General features: G+C 43.2%; 2 protein-coding genes across 2 annotated transcripts; one reads left to right on the top strand and one right to left on the bottom strand.

The window, feature by feature from the left end:
- Window positions 1-2,257: 2,257 nt before the first annotated feature.
- pgap6 (post-glycosylphosphatidylinositol attachment to proteins 6) lies at window positions 2,258-9,933 on the top strand. The gene is made up of 13 exons (XM_076020740.1): window positions 2,258-2,469; window positions 3,144-3,327; window positions 3,417-3,618; window positions 4,165-4,292; window positions 4,366-4,622; window positions 5,039-5,370; window positions 5,456-5,552; window positions 5,782-5,896; window positions 6,056-6,198; window positions 6,580-6,758; window positions 7,002-7,148; window positions 7,283-7,399; window positions 7,937-9,933. Exons 1-13 carry the CDS (start codon window positions 2,406-2,408, stop codon window positions 8,252-8,254), a joined length of 2,283 nt encoding a protein of 760 aa, XP_075876855.1. The 5' UTR covers window positions 2,258-2,405; the 3' UTR covers window positions 8,255-9,933.
- Window positions 9,934-10,993: 1,060 nt separating this feature from the next.
- On the bottom strand, window positions 10,994-21,237 carry rgs11 (regulator of G protein signaling 11). Its single transcript, XM_076020738.1, has 17 exons — window positions 20,589-21,237; window positions 20,231-20,327; window positions 19,904-19,954; window positions 18,926-19,032; window positions 18,692-18,743; window positions 18,501-18,559; window positions 18,289-18,365; window positions 18,134-18,215; window positions 16,931-16,999; window positions 16,442-16,465; window positions 15,640-15,701; window positions 15,201-15,314; window positions 14,997-15,112; window positions 14,237-14,324; window positions 13,945-14,083; window positions 12,233-12,315; window positions 10,994-12,134 (listed from the first exon to the last, which is right to left on the bottom strand). The coding sequence occupies exons 1-17, from the start codon at window positions 20,748-20,750 to the stop codon at window positions 11,996-11,998; spliced, it is 1,521 nt and encodes a 506-aa protein (XP_075876853.1). The 5' UTR covers window positions 20,751-21,237; the 3' UTR covers window positions 10,994-11,995.
- Window positions 21,238-21,286: the final 49 nt, after the last annotated feature.

Raw genomic sequence — 21,286 nt, 5'->3', positions numbered from 1 at the left:
TCTCAGCACACTTCCTGCAAGGCTTTGAAACACCTAATGTGGATTAATTTCTTTCTGAAAAATAAAATACCAGTGAGCAAAGTCGGCCATTTTAAACCCCCTCGATCAAATGGCAAGTAAAGGTGGGAGAGACAGAGTTTTGGTTTACCATTGTTCCAAATAAAACTGGTTTCAACTTCTTTCTTTTTTTAATCCATTTAAACAAATCAGGAGGGGGAGGCAAAGGAATATTTTGGAATACATACTGTACAACAGCTTTGGTAGCATGGTCATTTTGAGAACATTAACTCTTCCCATCACAGATATAGGCAACTTCAGCCATCTGTCAATTGAGTTATTCATTTCCCCTTTTATTTTTTCATAATCAATTTTAACAGTCTGCTCTAAATTTGGCACTCTGTATTCATAAATATTCAAATTGTTCATTTACTTTGAAATTAAAATGTGTTTTTTGTGGAACAGGGTTTGTTAAAAGTTCTACTGGAGGCTTTCTATAAAGTATCTTAACCCATTTTATGAAATTGTTTCCCATCCCAAATTTCTCAGGAACCTTAAAAAGATAGGGCCCTTCAACATGATCGAAGGCCTTTTCAGCATCTAGCACCAGGAGAGACGTATTTTTCCCCTCCTTTTTTATAGTAAAGGACATTTAATACCCACCTTACATTCTGGAAGGAGAAGGATTAATGCTTGATTTAAGGTTTTGGGAAGTGCCACCTTTCTAAAAGTTTCTTTAAACCTGTCAAAAAGTGGCATTAATAACTTATCCTTACCTTTTTTTTTATATAAATATCTATTTCCTGTTTCCCTGATTTCATTCCATCAATGGCTTCTGCTATTTCCTCTTTACTTTTTTATAATTTTAAGTCTTCTTTGACATCTTCTGGAATGACGAAGCTATTTAGCCTGCATGTTTAACACAACATAAATGTCCTATAAGCTACAATTCTTCTCAGCTTCATATAGTTTCTGATAGTAATTCCCTAAAGGCATCATTGGTATCTTTTGGATTAACTATTCTCTGGCCTTTGTCAACAATGCTGATGTTTGATTAGTTTTTGTCTGGAAAAAAAAATAACTTGTCTATTTGCTTCCCTATATAACTGACAAGCTCCTCATCCTGCAACCATTTATGTTGAAATCGCCATCTAGGTGGATCAGTAAATAAAGCTTTATCGATGAAATTACAATATTATCATATAAACAATGTTTGTTTGTTTTTTAACCTTAGGTAATGAATCAGATGAAATTAAAAACAATCAATCCGTGAAATACTCTGCCTATGGAAATCAAATATAGCTTGATAATGAAAGAATGAAGGATTGTAAAGGTGCGTACTTCCTCATACTTCATTTCAGACGTGAAATAAAAAAAAAAAAAAAGTATTTAAGCATTTACGCATTTAAATTGATCTCTTGAGTGTGTATTCTTTGTTTCGAACGCATTTTGTTTGCAATTGGCGCAAACAATTGGAAAAGTACAGAAGCGTATTGCTTTCACTTGGCAAATTAAAAAAAATATCTGTTTTTGTAATTTTGTAATTATGTCTGTTTTTCGTGCTATTTCGTTTTCCAGCCCTGTTTTTCGTTCTATTTTTTTCCCGCCCTATTTTCCCGAGTTTAGAGAGCATCGGAAACAATCGCATCCATTCTTTCATTGAGAGCTAGATATAATGGAAGCAAACATGGCCAGCTTGTTCAGTTCAATCAAATTATATTTTGACATGGGTTTAAAACACTGGGAAATAGTCCTGTCTTTAAGTGACATAGATGGCATTACAATCAGTTTATCAACTTTACGTAGGCATCTGAGGACTTTGCGGTTGTTCCGAAGGAAAGCCCATTCAGATATTCTTGACATCGCAATGTTTCTCCGGGATCAATTGGATAAATATGGCATGCTCCATGGATACGAAATTATGCATTTGAAGTGCAATCAGACTGGTTACGTGGTGACATGTGTCACCACCGTAGAGCACATCCATGCCGTAGAGTCACCTGTCTACTGTTTTCTCGCGGGATTTCAAAAAAAAAAAAAAAAAAAAAACAGGGTGGAAAAAAGTTTACACGAAAAACTGGGCAGAAAAGAAAATAGCACGAAAAACTGGGCTGGGGGGAAAATAGCACGAACAACAGAAAAAATTACACTGAAAAACAGAAATTATTTTTATTTGTCAAGTGAATGCAATACGCTTCTGTAGTTTACTGACTGCTGTTTGTTACGTTTTGTTTTGTTTTGTTTTGCCACCCGTGGTGCTACTCTGATGACGCCACACTGCCACCCGGAAGTGTTGCGCAGGTACAGCGGTAGGAAGCCCAGCGTCTGGTCTCCGTCACATTTCCCGACGGGTGAAAACACAAATTGAGAAAAGACGATGTGATGTACCGGTGCGCCGCCAAGGCAATATGGAATTGTATTTTCTCCGTTGTCTCCTTCTCGTGGCGCTGACAGCTCCGACGTTTGGAGACGGCAAGTGGTTATTATTTTTTATTATTATTGTTTTTAATGTGACTCTTGAGGGATGCGTCAGGCAGCCGGTGGCTAGCATGTTGGCTAGCTGCCCTATGCTAGCCAGCTCGGGCAACTTTTGCAGGTAGTAAACCAGAGGTCGATCTTTGGTCCTGCGCAATTTTTTGTAGAAACATTTTGTCAGCCATTCGAACGACATTTGCTACCACTACGCATCTATTTCTGGCGCATTATCAATTCCATAAAACTGTTTATTTCACTTTGGTTAGCTGCTTTGGCGTATACAGATGTCTACATTTGAATCATTGTTAAGCAGCGTTAGTGCCAGAGCAGGTGTTGTGCCGTGTTAATGCACTGTTTGCTTCTTCGCCACCCTTAACGCAGTAATGGAAGACACATGTTAAGGAAACATGTTCTGACTATGGGAATATTTCATTAGATTCTCTTGACAAAAACATTCTCTCCTGTCGCGACACGATCCACCTTCGCTTCATCAACACATGACAGTGTTGCTCAACATCAATTAAGGAAATGAAAACGATTTGGTAATAAACCACCGCTAGCATAACCTCATAAGGTTGAGCTCTGTCTGTATGACTCGTACATACATACCCATCAAGTAATGAAGGCCTGTGTATGTCCGGTTGTTTGAAATCAAATGTTTTTCCACGCAGATGGACAAGCGGTGTTTGTGTCAGAGCTGTCATCCAAACCGGCTCAAAAGCTGTCAAAGTACGGCTGGTACGGCAGCGTGAGGCTGCAGAAGTTCCACATCCCGGAGGACACGGCGGTCGCCCGCTGGCTCTTCTCCGTCACCAAGGGTCACACTTTCCACTGCGGCCAGCACAACGTCACCATGTAAATATCCGCACCCGGGCACATCTTTCCCCCATGCACTGCCACTTTACACCAAAGCGCCTCTCCTTTTTTAAAATGTAATTATGCAGCCACATGCGATGGGGAGCCCCTCCTGTTATAAACCCAACAGGGGCGTCGTTCCCCAACGCGACACTCTGGAGTCCCAGCCTGTCGCTGACCCTGCCGGTGACGTCGCAGAGCTACACAACCTTCAACCTCACCAACCCTGCTGCTGGCGATTGGTTCATTGCTGCCCACCTGCCTGAAGACGACGGACGCATAGAGCAGAAGGTCAGTGTGGCAGGCGCAAGCGAGTAAGCTTCCCCCACACGCTAATCCGTTTACAGATAGAACCAAAAATGGTATCGCTTTTACATATAATGCTACATTTCTTCCTTAAAGTAAGCGTGCTGCAGGAAGAAAACCCTGTGGCTCATTCCATAGCTGAGCTTTTACTGCCTGTATTGCTGCTGTGAGTGCTTGGGTTTATTTTAGTGGCTGTCGTCATTTAAACTGGAGACTGCTTATTCAAATCGTTAGACGCTTGTAATTTAGCCATCGCCATGCACCTCTTGGCTAAAGCTGAAAGGTTTCAGTTATATGCTCACAGGTGAATAGCTTCAACTTGTTCTACCAGAGCAGCCACTCGCTGGCTTGTCTCCTAAGCAGCTCAGCCACATTCCTGTGCTTCTCCTTCCTCTTGGCTGCTGCTGAATGCAGCAGGATTAGAACCTGTGGTGCAGCCAGGGCTGACCTTTAGGGGACGTTTCATTATGGCCTTGTTTATTATCAGCCACCTGTGAGACATTTTGAACGGGCTTTGCCTTTGTCTTTCAGGGCTTCCCGTCCTGCTCCTACTTCTTCCAGCCTCAGTTATCAATCAGGAGATCAGTGGACACACCCACCATGCAGCAGGGAGTGCTCCTGCAGCAGGCCGCAGCCCCTGACAAACCTGCACGCCTTAAGTAAGAAGCATCCTGTGTTGTGTGTCCTACATAACTGAGGGATTGCGACTGAAATCTTTTGTTACCACTGCAGGCTGTATGTTCCAGAGTTTGCCTCTTCGTTGTCCATCTCCGTGGCCAACTGTTTGTCGGTTGAAGGCGCGGACTGCTCGCTCGTGCTCAGGATCGGCTCCAACTCTCTGCAGCGCGGTCCGCACACCGTCAACTGCTCAGGGAGCGGCTGCTCCGCAGCGCTGCTGAACCCTCCGTGGGACGCCTGGCTGCGTGTCGAGGTGGAGAGCAGCCGAGACAATCAAACCGTTTCCTTCAGTATCGTTTCAAACTACACAGGTGAACACAGAAACATGAGACAAATCCCGTTCACGTGAATAAAACCGGATGCTTCCTTGTTGCTTTTTTTTAACACAGTAAATAACCATAATCTCTTTGTTGATATTTTGACTCGGTATAATCCATTGTGAGCAGCTTTTTCTGAACTGCGTTTTACCTTCACATTAGATGAATAATATTTGAGTCCATTAATAGATATTGTAGAAAAATATTTTTTTCACATTTTTTTTAAAATTCAGGTTCCAGTGCAGCAGCCTCACATGATTAATTATGCCAAAAAAAGCCCCTGGAATTTCAAACAATGCAAGGGTATATTTATCCCTGTGTTTACAGCCTAATGCGAAAACACTTTGTCTCGGCTTCCTGCTGAAACTGACCTGAACTTTCTACCTCTTGACTTTCATGGCTTGCCTCAGTGGGGTGTAAGCCAGCCAGCGTGGGCCTTGCAGCGGACGAAGACTTCAGAAGGCTCCGCGGCAACAGCAGCCTCACAAACTCCACTCCCACGGTGAACTCGTCAGCGGCCAACGGCTCGGCTTCACCGCTGACGACGACGTCGATGTCTCCGTCGGCGTGCGTGTGGAACGTCCCGGTGCTGTACGAAGAGCTGGACGTGCTGTCCAACCGGTTCAGCCCTGTCAACGGACCCAACGTCAGCGTGGTGGACACGCACCCCACCCTGCTGGCGTACCCGCTGCATGTGCAGGCCACTGGCGGGACCCTAAACCTGCAGCTCACACTCAACACTGTGAGGAAGCTCTCAGCATGGCGCCTGTACATGTTCTCTAGTCGGGGACCTGAGCTTTGAATTGACCGCGTGTGTGTGTCCACAGACTAACGTTACTTTGGGGAACAGCAGTCGCGTGGTGGCCTGTCTCACTCCCCGGGCTCCAGTGCTCCAACTCAACCACTCACAACCCTGTGGCACAGGTAGGACAGCAGACTGCACGCACTTTGGCTTTATAGACGCTAATGCTTGGATGAAGTTAGTTCAACAGAACTTTCCCTTTTCAGAAAAGACTCAAATGGCTATACAATAAAAAGTTCCTTCATACTAAATGCAAGTTGTGGCACAGCGGGTGCACGAAGCAGCTGCGACAAATTTCTCTTTTGTTGTTTCCTCTCTCTTGAGTGGATGTTAATGTCTGTCTGTCTGCAGCTTTGTTCGGAGGGTTCGGCCTCCAGGTGAACACCAGCGTTCCTAAAGCCGTCATCCGGCTGCCGTTTCCCCCATCAGCAACTTGGTACCTCACCCTGCAGCTGGTCTGTAACAGGTTGGTTGTGCGTGTTTGCAAGTTTTTCCACATGAAACACCGTCAGAATAGGAACCTGGGTCTTTGTTCAAATTTAAAGAAAAAATCCCTGCGAATGAACTCTGATTCTGCTCCGTTCGCTCTGTTTTTAAAATGTGCGTGTTTGTGTCTTTTCTGCAGCAGTGAATGTGGCAACACGTCAGTGGTGTCCGTGCTGCCAGAGCTGTTTGTCAGCGCCTGTGTGGAGGATTGCGGCCCGTATGGAGAGTGTCGACTCCTCAGATCCTACAGCTACCTGTACTCTGCCTGCGTCTGCAAGGCTGGTAAGACCAATGACAACCGCACGCCTGAAATACTTCAATTAAACATTACACTGGACTTTAGAGGATTCATGCCAAACAGCCTTTAACATCAGAAACAGTTGTTTAGTAGCCAGCAAGCTCAAGTTCCTGGTGACTGTTCCAAAAATTGGAAATTGTGCAATGTCGTGATTTGCAAGAGACTTGATGAGATTTGTGAGATGATGATGATGATGATGATCAGAGCTAAGTGTTGGATTTTAAAAAAAACATCATTTTTTTGAATGGGGTAAAGGAACACTAGAAGTTGGGCTCTTCCTTACCTGCGAAATGTGAGATGTATAAGTGTGTGTGTGTGTGTGTGTGTGTGTGTGTGTGTGTGTGTGTGTGTGTGCGCGCGCGCAGGGTGGAGCGGTTGGGGCTGCACCGATGACTCCAACGCTCAGTCGTACGGCCGGCAGGTGTTGGCGACGCTGCTGCTCACGCTCAGTAACTTGGCCTTCCTGCCCGCCATCGTGGTGGCCGCCACGCGCTGCTACATCACCGAGGCCTCCGTCTACGCCTTCACAATGTTCTTCTCCACGGTAAGACAGCCGCGACTGAGGACTCGGCATACACGCTGACGGGCCTCGATGACGTAGCAGCTCAATGCAAAAAGTAGCCTTGGGTTGCTTCTGCGATGCTGTGTGAGTGAGTGTGTACTAGCGGAGGGGCCCGCCAGCCAGACGAGGACGACCAGCCTTCCTTATCGTAAATGGCTTCACTGATGGCTTTTTGTGATTTCCCGCCACTGATGAATCAGAATTTTTTCCTTCTTGCGTCCGCAGTTCTACCACGCCTGTGACCAGCCAGGTCAGGCTGTCTTGTGCATCATGGACTACGATACGCTGCAGTACTGTGACTTCCTGGGTTCCGTCTGTTCCATCTGGGTGACCATCCTGTGTATGGCTCGCATCAGCGACATCTACAAATACGTAAGGCGGCGACTATGAACCCTGAACCCACTAATTGTTGCCGTTAATAAGGAGGACCTAAGGAGGTGTGTATTACTCCCACATAATTGTTTGTGTGTGTGTTTGTGCGTGTGCGCGTGCGCGTGTGCGTGCAGACCCTGTTTATGCTCGGAGCTCTGTTGATAGCCATGTCCATGCAGCTGGACCGGAAAGGCCTGTGGAACCTGCTGGGTCCTGTCCTCTTTGCCATACTGCTCATGGTCTCCACCTGGGTGAGTGCAGGTCCCCACTAATCTGTGTACCTGTAGGAGCCGCGTCTTAAAGGGAACACCTGCTGCTACTCCAGTCATCCAGACCCCCCTCTGGCTGCTCTCTGTGCCAACAGGCAGTGTTAGGCAGTAACCCTAACCGCTAACCAGTTACATGTGGCGTCTTTATTTTATTTTATGTTATGTTCGCAAAATAAAGATAATTGTCATCAGTTACAGTACTGGAAAAAATGTGTAATTAAATTAAAGTTATTTGTGTAATTATTCATGATTACAATTTCAATTGCGTCTGAACTATTTTTTCAAAAAAGACTTTATATTTAATCATTTTATTTTTAAAGCAACAGCATAGCATGGTTTTCTCGTGCACTGGCTTGGCATGAGCACCGTCCTTTTATGTTTCCCTCAAGACCAAGGTTTCATACTAAGTTGTTTGTTACATTACCTTGATAAAGTCATGAAATAGTTTCATGACTATTACCTTTTCAACAGTGCGACTTGTAATTGCAACCAAAGTCATCTTTGCAACACTGCCAACAGGTGCGGCGAGGTGTGCAGCGGCGCCACTGCTACCCGCCGTCGTGGAAGCGCTGGGTGCTCTACCTGGTGCCCGGAGCGCTGTGCGCCCTGATCGGCGTGTGCCTGTACATTTTTGCCGAGACGGAAAGCAACTACTTCTACACGCACTCGCTGTGGCACATCCTGGTGGCCACCTGCGTGGTCTTCCTGCTGCCACCCAAGGAGAGGAAGCGCGAGGCGCTGGGCTGGAGCCGAGGCTGGAGCTGGAGCTGGAGGCCGCGGGTGTGCGGCTACACGCTGTGCGAGAGCGGCACAGACGAACTCTACACCGTCTCCTGAGAACAACCTGGACGCTGTAATGAAGCAGTGACTTTTCCCCCCCGAGGTAAAAAAGATTGAGAGTGTGAAAGAAATCAACTTCATAAATCAAAAACAAGAAAATTTCTGCGTTCTCATGGTTTCAATTTCTGGTTCTTGGTGAAACAATTTTACTTGTAAAGAAGGAAACACCTCTTTTTCTCTTTGTTTTGGGTTTTGTTTTTTTGTATTTTTGTTTTGTTTTGTTTCAACACAAATCCAACCTGCTGAAACCTCCGAGGTGGTGGTCCACTAGCCGCACCAGCTCGCGTGAGAGCTCACAAAAAACTTCAGGTATCACGTCGACTGACCTTTGACCTCATGACCAGAAGTCTGTACATATTGTGTGTGTGTTCATATTTACCTCGTCTAGAACATAAATGTTGGAAATATTAATGGCAATTTGCACTTTGTGATAAAGTAAGCTACATTTAGACTCAATATAATCGCTCCTCATATTTACAGACTATAATATTCTATTTTTTTCCACGTGTGACACTTTTTACCTGTTAACGCTCAGTGGCGACCGGATGACAACTTTCTGGCTGAACAATCAGCTGTTTACCTGCAAAATGTTGCCCCGAATGCCAAAAAGAGTTGTCAAGAGCGTCTGACTACTGGTAATAGATTTAACCCCATGAAATGCACTAAGCTGTTCTGATGTCTTCCCAGAATTTACTGCAGGCATAATCACTCTCAAACTTTACGGCCAACTTCATTTTGGTGGAAAATTGACTGAATGCCTCCTCACATCTGAGGACGCAAACAAATGAGATGTGTTCCAGATTGCATAGTTCTGTGTTATAAACTAGATATTTTGCGTGCATAAATGTCCAGTATGCGTTGACAATAAGCATATAAACGGTCCCAATGATCGCTGAGCATTGGTGACATAGTGAAATGGGTCTGAAGGCGTTTGCTTACCGCATTAGCTGACAGGGATATCGGCTCGTTAGCCCCGAGTGCTCCGAGCTACAGCAGCTAGTTGTGATCTGGTTTTTATTTATCATAGATTCAATTTAACCACTTATAGTCAAAGAAGAAGATGATTTTATTTTATTTTTTCAGTCGTCAGTCGAGTGACTGGGGCCAGTGCTGCTCAGCCTCTCACTAGCACAGCACAGTCCTGCACTGCACGGAGGGACATCACGCTCGAGCACCGACGTTTAAACGTGCAACCTGAACTCACATCAGGTGACTTGATTTATTTTCCTGTCACCCACCACTGGCCACCCTGCCCCGCTCTGTCATCCAACATTCCGTTTCCTCCACAGCAGCGGCCAGCATAAACACAGCACGCTGCTTTATGATAGTCATCGCCCACGTGCGTATGGACAGGCACTTTATTTAATGAATGTGTATTTGTTTCAGTGCCTCCTGGTGTGTGTGTGTGTGTGTATATACACCACTTAATATGTTCCACACCTTACCGAATTCTCCAGTGGCACCAAGTGTAATTTAACATTAAAGTTAATGTCCATTTTGAATGATTGTTCCTTTGCACTTATGGCATTTGTTTAGCCTTCCTTTGTCCTTTTTTGGAACCTTCAAACACACCACTTTATTGTGTCGTAAAGGACTTCAGCCATCATGTGTACTGTACATTAAGCCCAGTCAGAGAGCATTTACCTGACCAAAAATAAACTTATTCTATAAAAAGAGTGGTTTGTTTTCTTTTGTGCTCTCACATTGTGTGTCTTTCATCTGGAGGATGGGAATAGAAGCGGACGGATTACCGTAATCCTGCAGAATATAGGAAGTGCTTGCAGGGACGAAGTGTGTGCGTGTGTGCGTGCATGAGAGAGAGAGAGAGAGGCCTTCCCTTCCATTAGTAAATTTGATGGGTTTCGACACAGATCAGTGCAATAGAGCGTAACATCAGGCTTTGCTGCCTCTAGTTTTCCTGTGAAAACAACAAATACTGAGAAATTCAAACCACTCCAGTTTATTTCCCAATTTGCTGCATTTCCCGTAGTCTACCCCTTCTCTATTGTCCTCATCCAGTTTTTGTCTTGTAACAATAAGAAAGCCTATTCCCACTACTGCCAGAATAAAGTAATAGAAAAAAATGATATTATTAAATCTAATCTTTAAATTAATCTGCATATATTAAGAAACCTTGCAGTGCTAACTTAACACCTCAAAATTTTGATTTGGCATTACTAAATCAGGGTATGCAAAACTGTAAGTCATTATTTCAAGTCAAGTCCACTCTTGCTGCTCTTAACGTGGGCATAATGAAGTTCCAGTGCAACAGCCAACAGATGATCTTGTGAGTCCTAATCTGCAGAACGGCATCACACTTGTTGCAGAAACTGCAGATAATGTGATCCGGCAGTAATCGTCCCTTGGGACATTTGGTTTATGTGCTATATTTAGAAGTGTAATTCCCTCTGGAGATCAGGACCCCCTGGGCCAGGCTGCTCTGACATAAACTAGGTAGTTCTTAAGTAAACAAGGCTGCAAGATTGCAAGAATTCTTCAAAAAAAAAAAAAAGCTTGCTTCTTTTTCTTCAAAATAGATAATACTAGAACGCTAGATAATCCTTTTAATTTGAGCATTGAATACAATTTGCTCAGCTGTGTCCCAGCGGTATGACCTCATAAGGCCAGTAGAGGGATATCCATTCTATGTAATAACAGGACAAACTTAATATATCTGATATTGTATATATATATGTATATATATATATATGTATACTACAGCATAGTTTTTTTTTTTTGTCTCGCTTGCAATGCTTTGGTCCCTCAGCTGTAGTAGTAGCTGCTCAATATTTATCAGTTAAAAATAGCCCTGAGATGGCTCTGAGCCAAAAATAGACACAAAGACCACCAGGCGGCGGAAGTACAAGAACAGACTGGGAAACAATACGAGAGGTTGTCGCATCACTGGGCCAAGGTGACAAACAGTGATGCAGCTACACACACTTCAGTCACTCGGCAGGCGGAGTGAGGAACGTTACATGAGGTGCTGATGGCATCTTTTTTTATTCATTATTTTTATTATTTATTTTATTATTATTTTATTATTATAATTATTCAGGTGCAAACATGTCAAAGCAGCACACGGAACATGAGGAAACAGGATACAGCGTGAGAACCTCATGGCACAAAACAAGGGAACCTCGGAACGACCACAGATGCACTGAGGAAACAGTTTGACTAGCTTGCACATATTAGCTGACATTTCTATTGCTCTGCGAATGACGGACTGCTCTGCTTTACTGGGAAATTCCAGGTCAAAGGGCAAGCCAGTGTCGGTGACAGAAAGTATCTCAGTACTGTAAATAGTACTGTATATAGTTGGTGTAAAAAAAGAGAGATTTATTTACATGTTGTCTGAGGTGACAAGAGTTTTCTTTTGCCATCACTTTGTGTCTACACAGGGAGGAGCTGTATTGTATTGAGCAGACTATTACTATCATTGCTACTATTATTTTTGGTTGTATATTTAAATGAGAGATGACATCATTGTTTTGTATATATCTAGTTCAGGTTGGAGCGTCAGTGAAAAGCAATGAGACCAATCTGCCGACTCCTTGTTTTTGTGTTAAGAAAGAGAAGTACAGAACACAACAGTTTTAGTTCTAGATGCACAGTGTGAAGTGCTGAGGAAAACTAAAGTTGTGAAGCGGCGCTCCTCTGAGGCTCAGAGGGGAAAGCGGACAGGTTGTGGATGGGAAAGACTTTGACAAGGCGAGTCCGAGACAACTGATCTGGACATCAGGCGTTGGAGTGGACCGAAGAGTTGGTTCCCGCCTTCTTGGCGCCCTTGGCTTGTCCTTCCTCCTCTGCAGGATGGGCTGTGGCCTGCGCAGGTGAGGGGCTGGCGTGTCGCTGGCGTCTCATAAAGGGGAAAACGCTGAGAGAGAAAATAACCGAGAGGTCAAGGGATCACTCCACCGATGTCAGGAGACGGTAAAACAAAAGATTTACCAAGCGGCTCGTGTTGAATGGTACCTTTTCTTTGTCTCCTGAGGGACGATAGCTTTGGCCAACATGTTCTTGTAGAGGTCCGACTTCAGATATCTTGGGTAAGAGTCCTGTAAAAAGAGGTGGAGAGTCAAGAGTCACTGGCGTAACACCGGAAAGATCCAATGTCATAGCCATAGTCGGCCAATTATTATTTCCTAAGTCTGGAGTGCTGAGCTCGAGTTGACATGTTGAATTACTTTTGGCGTTCCCCTGGGGTCAGTGCCTGGTGCACTGCTACTCAGGATGCAAAGGCTTCTCGGCACGCAAAACGTTGACATGCATGTCAGTTGTGCTAATGATGCACAGGCAAATCCGATTCCCAGCCTGAGAGATCTGACCTAGACACCCTGAAGTTGAACATCCTAACAAGACACCAGAGCCACCACCTTTGCCAGACGGAGCTACCGAATCCCCAGCTGCTTGACTGACTGCAGATCAAATTGTGTCTCAAGCAGAGGTGCGAAGTAACAAAGTACGGATCCTGGTTCTCCTCTAACTTCCTCAAACGGAACAGCGGTAAAACTGAAGCAGTCCTCATCTCGTCCAAATCTTTACTCAACAAGCATCCCAGCCTCACCCTTACTATACAGTAGACAACTCCTCTGTTTCACCTGCCTCTCAGGTCAAGATTCTGGGTGTCGTCCTCGACAGCACCTTATCATTCCAAACCCACATTAACAACACCATCAAGTCTGCCTACTTCCACCTTCGTAACATTAACCGCCTCCGCCCCCCGCCCCCCAGGCCCCCCATACTTCTCCGACCTTCTCCACAGCAGTATTGCCTCTCGGTCTCTCAGGTCTGCCTCCACTATCAACCTCTCCATTCCCTCTTTCCGTCTGTCCACCATGGGGGCTACAGCCTTCAGCCACTCTGCCCCCCACCTCTGGAACTCTCTCCCTCCCGACATCAGAAACTTAGACTCCATCTCCATATTTAAATCCCTCCTCCAGACCCACCTTTTCAGGCAGGCATATACCTGATTGTCAGTGTTTTGCTCTGTTTTGTACTGTTTTATCATGTTGACTTTTATTTAATTGTTTTTTAACTGTTGTTCGGCGACCTTGAGTGCTTTGAAAGGCGCCTTATAAATGAAAAGCATTATTATCATTATTATTACTATTATCATTATTATTATTACTTTGTTACTGTACTCAAGTAGATTCTTCAGGTATCGCTACTTTACTTATTATTTTAGAGTATCTCTACTTAGTCACTGTTCAGTGTGTTTTCAGTACAAGGACAAATAAAAATGTACAAAACAACATTGGTTATTGTTATTATAAGTGTGTACATTCAATAATGGCTCAGTGGTCATAATTATTTCAGATCATATTGCTAGAATTGAGAGTACTTTTTCATTTTTGGAAAATTGTCAAAAAAAAAGTATTGTTTCATTAATTACAAAATATATTTTAACTTAAATAAATTTCAGAACCTGTATCTTCTTACTTTTACTTGAGTAAAGGAGTCTAATCAATATTTTTCTTTTTTTACTACAGCATTTTTTTTACTCACGTCTCTGTACTTTTACTTAAGTACACAATGTGAATACTTTTGCCAACTCTGTTCTCGAGTCACTTTCAACCCTTTTGATTCACATTTACACTCCAAAGCCACATTTTCAAACCCGTGACTGTAATTTAGTCTTTCTGAAGTGCAGGAGCAGGTTTCTGGTAAACTGCTATTCTTCCAACCTTCTTCATGAGAAAGTAGATGTGCAGCTGGGCGTCATCCATGACAAAGCGATGCGGGCGCCTGATCCCCTCCAGGGTTTTATCCATCGTCTTACTGTCGATGTTGACCCAGCGGGCAGCTCCGGGAGCCAGGAAGTTTCTGAGACACACGCACACACACACACACACACACACACACACACACACACACAAACACAAAATACAAAGTGTTGCCATGCTAACTTGTCTGGGTATCGTGCACGCATGTGAGTCTGTGCGCTTCTGCTGGTGCGTCAAAGGACTTTGCACGTACTTATAGATCTCCTCCACCTTCTCCACAATCCTGGAACTTTCTCCATGTCGAATATCCTCACAGGCCTGCCAGAAACACAGGTTCTCCGCTGGAGGAGAGGCAGAGCATGGCGAGGAATAAAGGTCAGACCTTGTTGTTTTTATCCTGACTGACTTTTTTTCACTTCCTCACCAGTTACGACAGGAAGTTAATGAAATCATTTGAGTAACATCAGCCATTTCATTTTCATCATGGTGGCAAAGAGAGACTTTTATTAGGGATGGCCGTGAAATTCTAATAGGAGCAATGTTTTACATTCAAAAAACGTCAAAAACACCATTAAGCACTAAAGAGTCTAAGATGGTTTTCTTTCTTATGGTCAAATTGTGAAATATTAAAAGATCTGATAGTCTGCCCTTATTACGTCTGTATTTTTTTTTAGATTGGCCTTGGACCAGACTCATCCAAAACAAGTATATTTAGCCCTCTGTTCACAGCCTCCTGCAGAAAAAGGGTGGCTTTTAGCCACCTTCTAAAACTGAAATTTTGGTTAAGAGGAGCCTATAAGATGAGGAGCGTTATCATCATCCTCTGAGAGGTGTCAGTGCCCTGTGTGACATCACAAAGGGCTGTTTTCCTCACCTGAGCTTGAAGAAGAAGTAAAGGATGGACTTTTAGTTTTTTCCAGGAATGGGGTAGTAATGAGTAGAGACAGTGTTTTTTTTCCCATATTATGGGACCTTTTGAGCAGGTTCAGTGTAACACCGTGGCACTTTCTTACCGCTGAACTCTTTCTCCAGGTAGGTCATGAACTCGCGCCTCCCCATGACATCGTTGAGAAGACTCATGAAGCTGAAGCTCCAGCACTCCACCCGGAGGCGCGTCGGTGTGGGTACACTGCGGCGCAACCACACACACACAAAGGCACACTGAGCACACCTGTACTTGTGCGAACTCTGGACCATCTGCGTGTCGCTTCTCTCACCTCTCCGCGTTCATGGTCCAGTGTGCCGTGTCGTCGGAGATCCAGGGGTTACTGGGAAGGCAGCCTTGCATGATGGGATCGTGGTACAAGTACTGCTCGCTGAATTTCACAAAACTGCACTTGCACGCACGCGCGTGCACACACACACACACACACACACACACACACACACACACACACACACACAGACACACACACGGCATTATTGTATTAGTGCTGCAGATCATAAGAGTTAATGGCCCTTAATTCCAGCTCCCCTCAGGAAGAATCCATTAGTGAGCCTTGCTGCCCGAGCATTAAGCCTTATGTGCGTGTAAAGACGAAACACCACAGAGTTCGTTCAGGGCACCATCAAGTCCATTAGTCCTTGTGCATGCGTGTGTGTGTGTGTGTGTGTGTGTGTGTGCATGTCGGCGAGTGTCATTATACTGCGACATACCTTTCAAGGCAAATGGATGACTTTACACGGTTCCTTCCAAGGGCCCTTCTGCTGGTATCGATCTAAAAATAAAAGTGTAAAAATCCTGTTAATGCTAAGAAACTGTAAAAGATCATATTATCATATTACAGTGGTGGAAAAAGGGTTTTTGGACACGTCATGCACGTCTGAGCTGGCCCGATATAAATATATATATATATATGCACTATATAATATATATATATATATATATATATATATATATATATATATATATATATATATATATATATATATATATATGTATATATATACATATATATGTATATATATACATACATATATATATATATGTATATATATATATATATATATATATATATATATATATATATATATATATATATATATATATGTGTGTATATATATATATATATATACATATATATATATATATATATATATATATATATATGCACTATATATATATATACATACATATGCACTAACACTGTTCGGGCCAGCTCAGAACTGGATGTTTCAGCAAGGTGACGTTCCTTGCAACACATCCACAGTGCAAGAGCACAAGAACTACAAGAATTTAGTTTTCTTATTTTGTCTTATCAATAACAAACAACAAAATCATTTCAGTTTGTTTGCGTGCCTCTGATACAGCCAAACCTTGCTTTATTCTTCACCTTTGTTTTGAAGCACTCAGAAAATTCTCTAATAATAATTGAGATTGAGTAAAATTTTAAGGGTGTCCGAAAACTTTTTTTCCACTACTGTGTATTATATATATAATATATCGTATACAATGTACCTCTCTTTTATAGTAGTCGCTGTTCTGGTTCTAGAAAAGGAAACACTGTGTTACCAATCAAAATATGCAAACAGACTCATGTTGACAGTCAAAGCTTGTCATTTCTCTCATGCAGTGGCTTTAAAAATCAAAACAGGCCGTGCTGGCTGCAAATAAAGAGTTTGTCTATGGTCGCAAACTATTATAACAGACCAACACAGATTATCTTCTGGACTGCTGTCTGGAAATTGTACTGAAGCGCTGCAAAAATTTGAAAGGAAAAAAAAACAAAAAACAAAATAGCATCCCAAGCTTGCATTTCAACAGCTTTACTCAGAGTACTTACTTGGAAACGAGCCCAGCAGCAAGAGGCAGCGAAAGCAGTCGACCGGGGGGAAACAGGACGGTGGACACGTTATGAGTGCTGTCAGACATGTTGCCACGCTAGAGTCTCACATGGGGAATAAACATGGAAACAAGGAATTGGAGCAATGTGATGCCTTCACTGACCAGGGTGATCCAGGAGCTGAAGCTATTTGGCCTCTCCAGACCCATGTCCAACACGTTTGCCACACCAGGCTGCAAAAAATATTAATATGCACACCAATTACTGTTACTAGTATAGATGTTATTGAAATGAAAGGTATGTGTCAATGGCTAACTGTGTGTGTGTGCGTGTGTGTGTGTGTGTGTGTGTGTGTGTGTGTGTGCGAGAGAGAGAGAGAGAGAGAAAGAGAGAGAGATGAGTGGGCACTTATCCTTCCTTCCACTTCACTCGCTCTGACTTTTATTTTCAGGTTCCTTTCTTTTTCTCCATGTCCTCGTCCCTAATTCATAAGATAGAGCCCCGCCTCCAAACGCTTGTCCTCATCTTCAACCCTCCCTCACTGTGTCTCCACACCTCTCAGCACCTGCTTCCTACTTCCACTTCCTGCCACCCTTCGCCTCCTTCCCTGCGCGTGCAGTGCAGTGAAAACACGCTAATACACTTTTATCATTACTCTCTCTCTCTCTCTCTCTCTCTCTCTCTCTCTCTCTCTCTCTCTCTCTCTCTCTCTCTCTCTCTCTCTCTCTTTCACTCTGTCTCCCTCTCTGACTGTCTTCCTCCCTTGGCTGTCAGCTGAGGCTTTTGCCAGACGGGCTAAATATTTCATGCAGGAGACGGAGGGAAGTGTGAGTAATATCAACACAGTCACTCTACTGTAAATTCAAAGCTATTGCAAAGCATAGCAGAGAAAAGAATCAAATTTTCCTATATATCATAGCACAGAATAGCATGTGTAGCATAGAAAGATGCTATACAGAAAATAGCAAAGTATGATGAGGTTGACAGTAGTTTAAAATAGACGGTTATTATAATAAAGGTTAGCGTGGGAATGGTAATGACATAGAACAATATAGCACAGCATGGTCTAAATAAGTGTACATTTATATATGTACATATATACATATGTATACACACATATGTATATTTACATACATATATATGAATATAGGTGTGTGTGTGTGTGTGTATATACATATATATATATGTATATATACATGCTATATGTATATATATATACATATAGCATATATATATATATATATACATATATATATATATATATATATATATATATATAACTCAAATTAGCGTATCTGCATAGAATTCAATTGCATAGAAATGTAATATACAGTATCACACAGCTAGTATCAGTGATGGAGTCGTACCGGGGGCCTGTTGATGAGCCAGTACGCCTGCTCCTGACACTCCAGAACAATCCGGTCAGCCTTCCTCCTCTGTTTGGACGCTCTGAACACAGGAAACGGCAGTGAGTGTGTGCACGTGCCTGTGTGTTTCGGGGTGGGGGTGATGGGGCGTTTACCTGAGTTGCTCTCTGGCTTGCATCACCACAAAGTCCCAGGTGTGGTTGATCCTTTTGTGCAGTATGCTGTACCTCTCCTAATAAACGACAACAACAAGGACTGAAGGCAGGAGTTACTGTAAAAGTGACTGGAGTTTTAGACAAGTAGCACAGACGTTATGTGAGCTGATACCACAAACTCACAGCTGAATAATTAATGACACATTCTGTACCTTTTCATATTCCATCAGTTCCCCTTGTTTTCGGATGTTCTTTTTGGCCAAATAGATTGCTATTTGGACACAGGAAACAGAAGGGGCAAAGACAAGGCCGGGACATATGATGTGGGCGTGCAAGCAAACACAAATTCTTATATGTTTGCATTTTTAATCCATTGACAGATGCACCTTGTCTTTGACCTTACCGTAGTCCAGCTCGGAAGCAGGCCACCGGGTGCTGGTCCAGAAATACGGTGTCTGGGAGCGGGGGGGAAAGAACATGTCCCACTTTTTAACATTTCTAATGGAAATGATGAATGGCAGCAGAGGGCGACAGATGGACGGAGGATTAGGAGGTGTGCTAATGGAGCAAGAGGAAAAAGGGGAAAAGTACTGAAAGGTTGGACGTGACGTGAACCCAGTGCACTTAAGACACTCACCTGGAAGCGGTAGGGTGACTCATCGGGACGCAGCACCAGAGACCTTGGCTCCTTCAGAGGGTAAATGTACCCGTACTTCACCAGCATGCCACCAATGTGCAGAGCTTCTGTTGGTGAAAGAAAAAAAACACATCAGTGCTCCTTGAGTTGACTGTTATGTTTGTATGCTGCAGAGGTCAGAGAAGATAATGGAGGGCGCTGGCCAGGCAACCAAAGGGGATGTAGTCTTGCCTCAGGCCAGCTAAGGGTGCTGTTTTCATTTTTTTTTACATGAGATTCTTGTAATAATTCTTTAAATTTTACTGTTTCAATTAGAATAGATGTACTTTATTGAACCCACATTAGGAAACTATACAATTATTTACTATTTTTTTACTATTGCAGAATTCCATACGGGCTTAACATGAACTGATTGCAAACTGCTGCAGGCTGTCCTTGCTCTATCATTTGACGTGTACATCTAAAGAGCAAGCCGTTATTCATCGGATGTGATGCATCATTAATTCTTCCTCCGTTTCATTATAAAAAGCACCTTTTTACTGACAGCTAACCTCCTTTCTGCTGAAAAAGCTGTGCAAAGCATTTTGATCATCCTATTTAGCTGTCTCTCCCTCCCTTGCTGACGGTGCTGTCTCTTCCTTCAGTCTGCTGTGGGGATGATGGGACCTAACTCGGAGCTACTTTTATTCCAGCCTCTAATTTAAGGTACGGTCCCCTGGGGAGGAGAACCATCGCTGGGGCACTAATCAAACCAAGGCCATCAGGTGAGTTAATTACACCTGGATTCTCTGGGGACTCACTCCGTTCCTGTTTACTGGAAACAGCAACTCCCAACACACACGCACTTACGCACGCACACACACCTCTAGTACATCTGCTTGAAGGAAGAAAACGCCACAACAACACACAGCAGGCCAGTCATATTCAACCACCTTAGACAACATTTCTCTTGCACACAGTGAATTAAGTGAGGCTCACCCTCTTCGCAGATGCTGTACTTCTGGATCAGCCAGTCGATGATGTCACGGCCTAGGGAGAAAGGATTCCCCCCCACCACCACAAAAAATATTACCAGTGAATAAAACAGAGAGAAGACAAACTTCCTCTGCTCTGCAAAGCGCACAAAATTCACTGCTGCATTATGCATGAGCACAGGGACAAAACCAGTTAGGCTGCGGAGTGCCTCGCCTACACGTGCACACAAGGAATATCTATATTTATATATATATAATATATATGTACTGTATACACACACACACACACACACACACACACACACACACACACACACACACACACACACACCTGTCATTGCGTGCGGGATGACAGTGATGAGGAGCCTTTGATTTCTCATCTTCATGCCCATGTCGGGGTCCTGCATGGCCACAATCACTTTCTCCATCTACACACACACACACACACACACACACACACACACACACACACACACACACAAATAACACCGTTTGGGGGAAAAAAAAGAAAAAAAAAAGATATATGTTAACACTTTGGGGTCCTTTTCGTATATTAATATATTTTGTACAGATTAATGCAATGCAATCATTCCGTGGTCCATGATCGCAATGGCAAACATTTTTTTTTTTTTTAATTTGTATTTATTTAAAAATAAGATTAAAAAAAAAACGCGTTGTTTCGCTCTTACTTTTCGAAAGCATGTCATTTGTTCCCGGTTCCAGCCACCTTTGGCCAGCGAGTTGATGGTCATGTTGCGGGCTACTCGAGATCTCACGACGGGACGGCAAAGTGCAAAAGCGGAGTGATATCGGGAGCGCGCCAGCAGAGAGGAGTGCACCGCTGTTGGCATGAGGCGCGCCCCCGTGCGTAACCAAGGAAGGCGTTGCCAAAGTGATTTATGCCGGATACAATGTGTCTGGGTGAGGCGAGTTTATACTTTACATATCTGAAAGGATTAATCATGATATTCAAATAAAAAAATACCATATAAAAAAAAAAATGTGCACACATTTTGACGTTACGGTTTCTTACATATATATGCTGTATTTATTTTAAACCGCTTAATCAGATCTTCTTGATAGGGTTATTCAACGAACCGTTCAACGAACCGTTCAATGAACGGAAAAAAAGACACACGGCATCTTTTTTCCGTTAAATAATTTATTTCATATTGTAAAGATGTTTCCAGTGTCGTTACGGCCGTAGGGGATACAATTAGTATGTTTTCTTCAGGAATTTGATTAATTCCTCAAAGAAAAAAAAAATTGTCGTTCTGTTTTCTATCTCTCTTTTGTTTCTTAATTTAACATTACTGCCAGGTCATTCTGCTATTGGGTTCACAATCGCTAAATGCTTGCCGGGTATATCTAAACTAAAATTTGTTTA

Source organism: Nelusetta ayraudi, unplaced genomic scaffold (assembly GCF_046127955.1).
Source record: "Nelusetta ayraudi isolate G7.1 ecotype Tasmania unplaced genomic scaffold, CSIRO-AGI_Nayr_v1 ptg000011l, whole genome shotgun sequence".
Taxonomy (NCBI): domain Eukaryota; kingdom Metazoa; phylum Chordata; class Actinopteri; order Tetraodontiformes; family Monacanthidae; genus Nelusetta; species Nelusetta ayraudi.
The sequence above is the reverse complement of the archived record's forward strand: the minus strand, read 5'-3'. Positions and strand labels throughout refer to the sequence as shown.